The 12,724-nt window shown below is 32.4% G+C and overlaps 1 protein-coding gene across 2 annotated transcripts in view; it reads left to right on the plus strand.

Moving 5' to 3' along the window:
• Positions 1–12,724, plus strand: part of COL11A1 (collagen type XI alpha 1 chain) — a 169,676-nt gene that overhangs the window by 103,680 nt on the left and 53,272 nt on the right. For both annotated transcript variants that reach the window (XM_036235133.1, XM_036235132.1), the window contains exons 40-41: positions 161–250; positions 490–543. In XM_036235133.1, the coding sequence (XP_036091026.1) occupies positions 161–250; positions 490–543 (144 nt within the window). The remainder of the gene's footprint in view (positions 1–160; positions 251–489; positions 544–12,724) is intronic.

Below are 12,724 nucleotides of genomic sequence, written 5' to 3' on the forward strand. Positions count from 1 at the left end.
GGTAGTGGTTAGTTTATTTTAATGTATGTGGCATTCCACATAGTATTCTCATCATTAAATAATATTCAGGCTTACTTATAGTGGATTAGGGGTGGTCATAACTTTGTGGAAATGTGTGTAGTGATTACTCTCTCTGTTGAGTGTATGTTATATTCCTTAGGGCGACCCAGGTCCTCAAGGTGTCTCAGGGAAAGATGGACCAGCAGGACTCCGTGGTTTCCCAGGTGAAAGAGGACTTCCTGGAGCTCAGGTATAGTCAACATATAGATAAAACATGTGAATGAAACTGCTTATTAGTGTACTAAATAAATGTTCATGAGTTATTAAGGGGAAATATGTAACCATATCATTGATTATCAAAATCCTATAGCAATGTATATTTATGTCTAGAAATACTTCCTAATATTCTCATTTTATCAATTACACATTTCCTCCTATTTATATTCAATTCACATCAATTCATTTTCTTTGCCTTTTCACTTTTCCCAGGGTGCACCTGGACTGAAAGGAGGAGAAGGTCCCCAGGGCCCACCAGGTCCAGTTGTAAGTATGATTATAATAAATATCCATGCTATACTTGGTTGCAAATTACAGCTCTTCTTTCATTATTCTCATGCTGTGATCCTGCAGTGTGTGGAAGAGAAAATAAACACATGTCAATCAAGTTAGTCAATGCCTGGTTTCTACTAATTGCACGCACTAATGAGTGCAGAAACAGAAGAGTTTAGACGATTGAAAATATTTACTCCACTGCTGCTGTCAGAATGTAAAAAGATGTAAATTGCCTCATACAATACCCCAAAAAATAAATCTTAATTTTTCTGATTCTGAGTACTTGAATTATATCAATGCTTATTTTTAAAAATATGTATAAAAGTTATATATTCATTTATTTACATATGCATATTTTTAAATTTTCAATTACAGTTGACATTCAATATTATTAGTTTCAGGTGTACATCATAGTGGTTAGACATTTATATAACTTACAAAGTGATCCCCCAATAAGTCTTGCACCCACCTAATACCATATATATCTGTGGCACTATTATTGACTGCATTACCTAAGATGTACTTTATATCCCCATGACTATTATGTAACTACCATTTCGTACTTCTTAATTATTTCACCTTTTTCCCCCAGCCCCCCAAAACTCCCTCCCACCTGGCAACCATCAGTTCTATTTATCTATGAGTTTGTTTCTGTTTTGTTTGTTCAATTATTTTCTTTTTAGATTCTACATATAAATGAAATTATATGCTATTTGTTCTTCTCTTTCCAATTACTGCTATTTATTTATATGTTATCTAGATTGCTTTATTTGTTTAATGTAAACTTATGAAAAAATTGGCAATTGAGAAAATCAGATTTTTGCCCAACTTTTTGAGATTCATATAAATCTCTAAGAAAGTAATCAAATACAACCTTCACTTTTACCCTTAAATTCACCTTTTTCTTATCTGTACTCTGAAAGGTTATTAATAACAGCCAAAGAGCCAATTTTAGCAGCCTCTTCTCATTCTTTGTTTTATTTCACCAATCTAAAAAGCTGAAATTTGTCTTAAATTGTCTCTCAACTTTCTTGCACAATGTGTTGAGTCATTAATATTACCTTCAAAGTGTTTCTTTGATTCATCCTCTTTTCTTCATTTCCATGATCACCACCTTTGTTTGGACCCTTTCCTTTCTCTCTTTGCTTAATAGTATCTTAACACATCTCCCTAATTTGATTTACTTACCCTCTTCAGTCAGTTTTGCCCACTGATTCTAGAATTATGCTTTCATACACATTTTTAGCTATGCCATTTATCTACTTATGCATATCTCATAATCCCACTCTGCCTTCAAAAACCAAACTCTTTATCATGACCAACAAGTTATCTTTATTATTTGATCCTAATCGCCATAAGTCTATTTTTTTTGGTCACTAATGCCTGCCCTGTAATTCTACCCAATCTAATACATTGAACTTCTTGCTTCTCAAACTACCATGATCTTTTATACTTTGTAGAGAGAATAATTTATACTTCTAGGAAATTTTATTTTCTCTTTTTCTACCTGACAAAAACTCTATTCATTCATAGAGATCAGGCTTAAATGTTAAATCTCTATACAGTTACCTTCATTTCATTTATTAGTGAAATTGCTTCACTTCAGTGCTTAGTTGTGATTTGTATTTTAGAAGCTCTATTAGAATATGATTGGTTGTCCCTCTAATGAGGCTGAGTTTCCTGTATTATTTTGGTTGCATTTACAGCACAGTACCTGACACAGTGATCGTTTCATAGTTACCTGTTTGAATTATCATAAAGCCCAATATCGGAGAAAAGTGCATACAGCATAACCAACACTGCAAACACAGCAATATAACCTTTGGCAGACTGGTTAACATTGTATTTAATATGTAGATTACACAAATGTCATATTATAGTGATTAAGGTGGGTATGGATATCCGGTAAAAAATTTTTTTAATACAAATATGACATTTCAGTAACTGTATTTGGCTTTCTATATTCATAAAACATAAAATTATGTAGAACATTTTAAGATATCCTCATAAAGTAGTGGTGGTACTACTAGCAGGAAAGACAGTTGAAAAACAAAAATTCTTATTTGAACATAGAATCTTCAAAATTTTTAGTACAGCACAACCATTTAACTAGTTCTTCAGGTTCTAAAGGGATCTTATTTTAGATATTTTTTGCAAGATTAATGGTTATTGCCTCTGTGAATCCTGAATTATGACTATAAATATCAAATGTTTAAAACTATTTTTAGGTCCTAAGCAAACAACACTATCTCAGGTCTTTGAAACAGTTGAAATGAATGTATTTATAGTGTATAATATGCCCAGAAGATACATTCTAACAGGATATTAATCAACAATTACACATATATAGAATAGCATACTAAATATAATATAAAAATCTAATATTTTGTTTACTTATTTGGTTTAACAACAGTTTATTTGGCAATTACTGCTTATTTGCCTGTATACAATTAAGCTCCATGGAAGATATCCCTTTAAGAGACTTAACATAATGTAAACAATTTTGAAAAGGAACACACCAAATATTAAACAGCACTATAAAACAGTCAGTGATTAAATGACTAATGATTCACAAACAATAAATGTTAATTTTTCAAGGGCAGGGGGAAGAGACGAGAAGTCAGCAGTAAGGTCATGAAGGAGGTAGCCCTTGAACTTGGCTTCACAGAGGGCAGAGGATTACAAAATCATTTAAGATCAAGAAAATGATATTAGGAAAGGTATAAGATATTTAGGGAATATCCAGTCCAATCAAAGTGGAGCACCTTGGAAGGAGGACTAAAGTTCAATGAATTCTTGCTAGGACCCACACATGTATTTACATAATACGATGCTAAAGCAATTACTTAATATGGTATATGATTATCAAGACTCTAAAATGGCAAGTTGCAATTAGGATTGGGGAACAAGAGGAGAAGAAAAATTCAAATGATTTTTTTGGAGCAAAATATTTAAATAAAGCTTTAAGAAAAAAATTATCATTAGTGTGTAATATGTTAACACAGACGACAGAGACTCGATGGGCATAAAAGTTCAGTGATCAATGTCATAATATACGAGTGAGCCGATGACTAGGGCAATGGGAAGTGGTAGGACATTGCAGATGTACTGAACCCTGGGAAGGCAGGATAACAGAATTTATTACTAAGATTGGATATGGACAGTGAGGAGAGATGAAAGCTGAACGATGACCTCAAGCTTGTGTCCTTGTGGGAATGACAGCTTAGTGAAGCCTTCCATGCCTGGAGCAAATTTACCTGGCGAGGAACCACAACAAAAACAAAACACTCTCAGGACAAATCCAAAACCTCTCAGCAGTCACAAAAGATGTTTAAAAGGCCTTTATATTTTGTTATTAGAAACGCTCCTCAGATGCCCACGGTGAGTTCATTTATTTGGAATTAACACTTATTCTTATAATAAATTTATATATTTAATTAAATAAATTTATATATCCAGGCATCAACTAATTAAAGTTCTTCCTTTAAGTGGATGGAAGAGGAACTACTAAAAAGAAAGAAAAAATCCACATTATTAGTTCCTTACACTATTGCTGCAATTGCTGCAAATATAGTGAAGAGGTTCATGATGATGACTTCTCCATAAGAAGTGCCAAACAGCCTCGGTTTACCTCATTTAAGGCACTTACATTCATGTGAAATTTGGATTTGAAAAACTTTAAATGACTAAGTGTAAAACAAACAAAACAACAACAATAACAATAACAACAAAAAACCCTGTTGTTTCTGGATGTAAACGGTAACTTATCCAGAAAATTTCTTCATGTTAATCCTTATTTTTTGAGGCACAAGGCTTGTTATGGGTTACCTTGAAATTGATATTAAAAACAAAGAAGCAGGAGTAGCGACTACTTTGTCAAGAAAGATAACAGGTTCTATTTTGCAATTTTAATAAAAAAGATGATGTTGAAATATCAGAGGAAAATAATTGGCCACTTGGTGAGAGAGAATGAAATTGTAAGTCATAATGGATAAAGGATAAGAATATCCTGTAGAACTCCTTGATTCCATGACAGATCAGTCTGAGTTGATGTTAGTTTCACATTAACATTACCTTTGGGATATTGACTAAATGATGGTAAGTGAATGTGATTCACAGGAGTAGAGAGGGATGGAGATTTTGCAGTTATTCACACGAAGGAAAAAATATCAAAGTGATGAATTCTCAGTAGAAAAAAATGTGAATAAAAAATGTGAATAGTAAAGGAAATAAAAAATAAGATAATATTAAAAGTGTTTATTCTTTCAGTTCTTAATGCTAGGAACTTTGTAATCGTTACCTCATTTGATTTTTTGCAACCTGACCAGGTAGGTATTATCATTCCATTTTTAAAGGCAAGAGATCTGAGGCTTAGAAAAGATAAACAACTTGCCCAAGTATATAGCACTTTGAAGACAAAAATCCTTAATAGCACATGACATAGACTCATTTTCAGATTTGTATATCTCTCACACTGTAAACATCTGCTTAATTATGTTCTCTCCAAACCCCTCTTTTGTTTCATTTTTCCAAGTCCTCTTGGTCCTTCTCTGCTCCTGTGAACAATTATGTCAAAAGGAAGAGAGTTAGAGGAGCTAATATTACAGTTTACCGGGCTTTAATATTCCTATATGTGCTCTTTGTAACAGTTGCTTAATTTGAATAAATCAAAGTTTAAACTGCTTAAACAAATGGAGAGGTTGAATCCTTTGACATATATTCTCTTTATAATCCATTCAGTCAGAAACATAGACCAGGCTGTTTGTATCATGTTGCTATGACATCCTATAGAAATGAGTTTACTGAACTCTGCTAAGTCTAACTGTGATGCCGTTGGCTTGTGTTTAGACCAACTATCACGTGTAGAGTTGCATCAACCAAAGGTCCTGTTTGAGGATACAGGAGATCATTTTATGCAGGGCCCGCGTTATAAATATTTGCAGAAGAAATCCCTTTCTAATCACAGCTTGAGAAATATTTGCAATTTCTTGATCATTTATCTGGTTTATATTTTCATAAATTATGAAAATTAGATTTTTCTTTTTGCTTTGGCTTACAGAAATCATGGGGGCAAAATTGGGACACATAGAGAAGACAATTCTTTACTTTACGACTGTAACTTTTTGAATACAACCTATTATATTTTACTCTAGTTAATATTTTAAATGCTAGACAAGACTTACTAAATCGATATTTTAACCCACCAATGGAGCATAGCCTGCTGTTGAGAAAAACTCTGGTCTTCAGTATACATTTTTAGATTACTAATATTGTTGGTCCTATTTTATGTCAATAAAATGTTTCTTGCTTATTTTTTTTCTTAATTATTTCTTACTTATATTCTCTTATATCTTATATCTTCACTGTAAGCTGCTATAAGTCTTTTCTTGTGGAAAACTATAATTCAGTAAACATCTGAATATACCAATCTATTAAACTGAAATTATATACAATTATTAAATGAACATTTCCTGCAAAGAGATTATAGTTTACTGAGGAAGACAGTTATGAAGTAGATAAAATAACAAATAATAAATGATATTTTAAAAGATAGAAAAAAACAAAAATAAAATACAGAACAAAGAAGACAGGTGAAAAAAGTAATTTTTGCCTAAATGAATTATATTGGAGTTGGACCTGTAAATAATCAGTTTTATTTATGAAAAACAAGTTTTTTTGAATGCTAAATATAGTCTCAAAGCGCTCATCACTATTTAAATCACCTTAGCAAAGAACTGATGAACTGTCATAGTTTCTAAAGCCTTTGCAACTATGAGTGACTGTACATTGAGAAATATTTTTTAACTCTCCCACTTAAGACAAACAAAATTATTCCAACAGGGTGCTGTGACTCTGGGCTTTTAAAGTCTGGCAGATAGCAAGTGTTTACTGTATTCATGATGTTGCATCCAAGAGCTGGTAATAGATGCCAGTCAAAGCACAGGCATGTTTTCTGATCTCAGGTGGTTTACTCACTAAGTGCCTGCCTTGATGCACAGACACAAAGCAGAAAGCAACAAGGGACTAAACAGCAAGAGAGGAGCAGCATTTTTCTCATGTTGAACGTAAACCGAGTACATGTTTTATATTTGTGTAAACACACACCATATACAAACATATTATGCAAACGAATTCTCAGGTTGTTCCTACAATCTATATTTTTATAAAGCAAAATCAAAGAAAACTTATTCAATAAATAATCTCTCTTGTATGTATTTTCTTTTTCTTATAGGAAATCCTCTCATTGCCAACAGTTATTTCTCTAAAAATGAGGCGATTAAAGAAATATAATAGTGTGTTTAATGAAAGACCCCTATTCTTACAACCACATTTCTTTTTTTTCCTGGGAGGAGTGGGATTTAATATGGAGAAAGTGTATCAGAGAGGATCAGATGCATGGCTGCTGAGAGAGAAATGTCTATTGAAATTATGCAATACATTCGTCTTTATCCCTTTTCCTGCGACTTCTGTTTCATAACTGTCCCCCAATGATTCCATTTTCTTCTTTATGTTTTGCTAATTTCTTCCTGTTGTCGTATCTTCCTTAGGAGTTTATAAAGCCTTTCTATCATAATTCCTATTAATTCTAATTTTTTTCTACATCCCATTCCAGAGAACCTTCTTTTCACTGCCATTTATTTATTTTTCAAACAAGGGAGTTGGCAAGTTTTTAGAAGGATTTAACCTACTGCCTAATTCAGTCATATGCTATGCTTTTTAAGATAAAGCACATTTTCTCTACTGGAGCCCAGGAACCCAGGTAGATCTCAGCAGGATATTATAACATCTAACTAGGGGAGACCAAAGTGTAGAGATGGTGATGGATGACCAAAGATTAAGATATTGTAGGACTTTGAGTTAATCATTTAGATTTTTGCTTTAAATTCTGGTAATGCTTGCTATTTTATCTGAATTTTAGCTTATCTAATCCAAATACTTTTTATCTTATTTGTGGGAATTTTACCAGAAAAATCTACTAGGCCTTAAAAAGAAATGCGCATTATTATGTTGAGTGAAATAAGTCAGACAGAGAAAGATAAATACCATATGATTTCACTTATATGCAGAATCTAAGGAATAAAAAGAATAAACTAATCAAAAATAGACTCACAAATACAGAGGACAATCTGGTGCCAGCTGGAGGGGAGGGAGTTGGGGGGCTGGGAGACTACGGTGAAGTGTTAAAGAAATACAAATTAGTAGTTGATAGATGGTAACAGAAATGGGGAGCATGGCATAGGGAATGTAGTTAGCACTAATATATTTGCTAGGTGGAGAGCCAGAGGAGAGAAAGAGCAATTAGGGGAAACATTTTATAAACTATATAAATGTCTAACCAGAGTACTATATACTTGAAACTAATAATAAAATAAAACTTAAAAAAAAATTAAGAAATGGGTAGTCTTTTTTTTTTTTTTTTTTTGCCTTCTCTTGGATAGCTTTGGGTCATAAGAACGTTTTGTGTTTTTGTGTATGCTTCTATGCTCCCTAGTGGTCTGGCTTTTAACTGAATTCTGGAAGATAGTTACCTATTTCATTTACTTTACAAATGCGCCTTGGAATGTGAAACATCTAATAAAAGCTTTTATCTGGATTTTCTCCTCTGTGTGAAGAGTCAGGGAAAGAACCCCTATGCGTGATGCTCTGAGAAAAGAAACTGATGCTACTGCTTCGGGTTTCATTACTAGTCAGGTTTAGGGGGAGGAGTTGCAGAAGAGAATAAAGCTAACATAAAGTTAAAGAAAGGTAACTAAGTAGATGAATGTAAATTTCTCCCTTTTAAAAGCAAGTAAATGTCTACCTTTCAGCTGAAAACAAGTGACCTGTAGTAGTTAATGTTCAGTATTAAAATAATAGAGTACTTTTTGATATTAAGATCATTAAAATTCATGTAATTTAACACATACAATTGTCTTTGGAAAACTTTTAATTTGTCACGTGTCCATTGCTACATAAAACACAAATTTGGAAAATGATATTTCTATAGTTTTTAGCCCCCATTTCTGTGAGTTCTTTCCAGTTAAGCATTTTTGATGTGTAAAATAGTCATCGAGTATGATAAGAGGAGAGTATACGAATAGTTTTTTGAGGGTTTTTTTTTGTAAATAAGGTTGGTATGACAGGTTTTATTATTATTAACCTTTCTATGGCTTAATTGTTACCACCATATTTTTAAGTGTTGACAATTTATACTTAATTAATTTACACTTAAAATATTTTTATGTATCACCTTTAACCATTGTTCCAATTACTGCTGTTATTCCAGTTGCTCTCAGGTCACTGGTGAGTTGTCGAGGCCAATATATTTTACACCTTTAACGTATACCTATTTCAAGCTTACTGCTTCATTGTTTTTTTTTTTTCCTTCTTAGATATAGGCAATGATCATGAACAACCACTAAGACCATTACGTAAAAAGCTGGACAACTTTATTTTTAATTTTATTCCTTTTACCTTTGGCCCCTTTTAAACTTTGACTAGCACTTTAAATTAGGATTACAGATATTGCTGTCAGAAAAGCTCCACCCTTCTTTTAACAGTATGACTTTATGCCATATAACCTTCTGGATCTTAGTTTTTTTATGAAATTTCACTTTTACAATCTTTTCAGATTGTATGTCTATTTTTGAAATGTTTACATACAGTTCTCTAACATCTATTGCTTTCATACTTTAAGATAGACATTTTTCAAAGAACTTTTGATGTACCACCACATTAAACATCACAAAATCCTGAAGACACACTATTTCTGGTAAGAAAAATGATCCATAAGGAGGTTAACCAGTTTGCTCAAGATGCCAAAGCTTGTGGTTCTAGTTCCGGAAAGGAAAAGGTCACACATACAATTGACACATTTACCTAGGGCTTGCAATTTGCCAGTAACTACTCGAATTGCTGGAGATCAGTGGAAAACTTTAAGGAAAAAAAAAAAAGCAGAAATCTTACTTTTGTGAAGCTTATCATTATCTATTTAACCCATATTTAAACCCAAACATATTGGTTTTAGATTTAATTATTTAACCAACAATTATAAAGCCCTCTTTACTATATCCAGTTATAGAGCAATGCAAGAATTTCTATTACGATAAATGTCTACCCTTGATGGGAAAAAAATGCATTTGTAATGTGAGTTTCTCAAGGGCCGATATGTACCGTTATACATTTCGTATTCCCAGTCACACAAGACTCAAATTCTCATTATATTTTTGTTGAATGTGTAAATGGGTTCTCTTTTTAAAGTTGGGTTTAAATTTTCTTTCTTTCTTTTTTTTTCTTTACGTTTTTCTTTCTTTTCTTTTTTTTTTTTTTTTTTGTTTTAATGGGAATTTCCTAGATTCATTTGGCACTAGAGGTTAACTTTTTCAAAGTCAGCCTGGAGATATTTTAATAAGATTTACAAGTTTGTAATATTATTTGCTTAATTAATAGGTATCATCAGAGATTTTCACTTTTCATTTATAGATGTATAAAATAAAATCATTCCAGAGCATACTGTTATTAAAAATATCTAGATGTACAGAATATTGGAAATAATCAATGGGAAAGAAATTTGCAGCTGCACTTTAGAAAATAAATATATAACCAAAAAGTCTCTTCTTATTTTCAGCCACTGTTTTGAAGTTAATGAGCTGTGACAATATCATAACAGTATTTTAACTATGGAGAAGTAATAGATTTTTATTGTTAATTTTAATGCAGATTCCACAAGCAAGATGGCAACCAGAAATTTAATCTTATTAATGCTCTAAAAAACCATTAAAATAGTTAAATTAAGCTTTGTAATAAAAAATAATATATAATATCTATAAAATATACACTTATCATTGATTCAAATCAGCATTCCTTCTCTACTTGATGTACATGAAAATATGTACTTGATCAATATTAAATATTAAACATACTTCACTATAAAATTAATAAGCATTCTTTCCTTAAGTAAAAACCATGAGTTATTTCATGTATCTGACTGTCATAATGTATCTAATTAAGGAAATATATATTTGTCTTAAATTTTACACCACAGCTTCTAAGGAAAATATACATTTAATTGATGTTCTTTTCCCTACAAATTAGGGTAATTTTTATTCACTACAAATGAGTAATCCTATATTTTTAAATATATTCATCATATTTACATACTCTATAAAAATACCAGTGCATATATCTAATTTTATAATGTTCTTATATTTATTACTATTATTTATAACCATTTGGTGCATACGCTAAGTATTTTATGCTTTGAAAATATTAAAGAAGACATCAGATCTGTTTACAGACAAAATTAAGTATGACAAATGCTACATTAATTCCTCCAATAAATAATGGTAGGAACACTAGAGTATTATGTAGAATGTGTGAAGGATATTTAGAAGAATGTCTCATACTTTAAATTCTCATAATAATATGACTTTTTGGAAAGGTTGTTGCTATCCTGGGCCAAAAAATGACTGGGATTTAAATAGTATGGGACAAGCTCAAAGATTTCCCAAGGTAGAAAATAAGTGTGACCAAACATTCAGAGGTAAAAATGGGCATATTGTGTTAGAGAAACCATGAGAGATATATTTTAGGAGAAAATAATTTTCACATTACAATATTAAAATATAAAGTAAAAAAATTCTGAATATGTGTATATGAATATTTTTCTGGGAAGATCAAGGATAAATATATTCTCAAAAAGATGCAGTACTCCGAACTGTTTTAGAGTTCTCCATATAAGAAAGAAATATTTAATTTTTAAACAATTATTTGTTGTTGAAAATTAGCAATAAAGTTGTAAAGATTCTAATGAATTGTATGGCACAATTCAAATGAACTTTTTGAATGACAGAGTATGACTATTTGGGCAAAGGAAATGAGCATTGCCATCCATTCTTTGAAGTTTTCTCTTTTTATAGAGTGCTCAACCAATATGAGCCTGGTCTGGTAGATGTGGTCTTACTGCCCATATTTCTTCTACTTATTAAATTTTAGCACAAATGTACAAATTCTAGTGGAACAAACAATCAGGGTTTTTGTTTTTGCTTTTTACCATTTAGGAAGTACTCAGCATTTCAGAAAAATCTTTGTGCAGGTTAGAGCGTATATCGGCTGGCCTCATGGCCATCACCTGAAAAATAAAGAAATTGTATAGGAAAGAAATTACATTACATACACAAAGTACCTAAGCACAATAATTGTTTAGCAGGCACAATAATTGAAAAATAATAACTTCTCTTAATATATGCTTCTGCTTTCTAGCGAATCTGTCATTTTGTCATGCCAGCCTCAAAGCCGTCAACCTCAACGGAGTCTACTGTGATAGCTTCCTTGGGTAGTCTTTGAACAGTTGGAGTGTAAATTTAAAACAGGATTAAAGAGAAAGATTTGATGGCCTGACATAAAATTTGCATTTTTTTTTGGTATCATCAATTATAAATAAAATATCTCAGCACTTAAATTGGATGCTTAGTTTAGATTTGATGACACTAGTGGGTAGTAATACTTTTCTGAGATTTTACAAGTACAGCGTTAAAACAAGTGTAATACAGTCACCTTGTGTGGACACATCCTCAATAAATCAGTGTTAGAGACTTATCTTTAGGGATGTTAGTGTTAACCTGAATAAAACAAAAACACCCTAGGTACATTATATGTTGTCTTCTGTTGACATTTTTATATTACCAAGAAAAGAGTATTTTCATTGCTGAACTTTTTCTTCCTCTCTTTTTTGTAATTCAAGGAACACCTTCGCATTCCTCATTCCTTTCAGTTTTGGGGTCCTTGTTCTGTTAGCCGCCTCTCCAACGAAGAAAAATGAGAAGAAACGAGTAACGAAAGGAGGCGGAGGAGGATGAGAGACGGAGCACGAGAGGAAGAAGAAGTACGAAGGAGCCGAGAAAACCTCCGAATCGAAGAGAATGACGAAGAAGACTCCCTTTTCTTCTTCTTCTTTCATGTCAGAGAACTCTACGAATCCTACCTTCTCCTCCTCCTCCTCTTCCTCCTCCTCCTCCTCCTCCTCCTCCTCCTCCTTCTCCTTCTCCTTCTTCCTTCTTTCTTCTTCTCTCTCATCTTTGTCTCTCTGTCTCTCTGTCTGTCTGTCTGTCTGTCTCTCAATGCCCATAGCTCTCTCTCCCTCCCTTCCTCTGTCCTCCTCCTCCTCCTGCAGCTTTCCTCTGACCTCCCTCTT

This window comes from Rousettus aegyptiacus, unplaced genomic scaffold (genome assembly GCF_014176215.1).
Source record: "Rousettus aegyptiacus isolate mRouAeg1 unplaced genomic scaffold, mRouAeg1.p scaffold_m13_p_17, whole genome shotgun sequence".
NCBI classification, from domain to species: domain Eukaryota; kingdom Metazoa; phylum Chordata; class Mammalia; order Chiroptera; family Pteropodidae; genus Rousettus; species Rousettus aegyptiacus.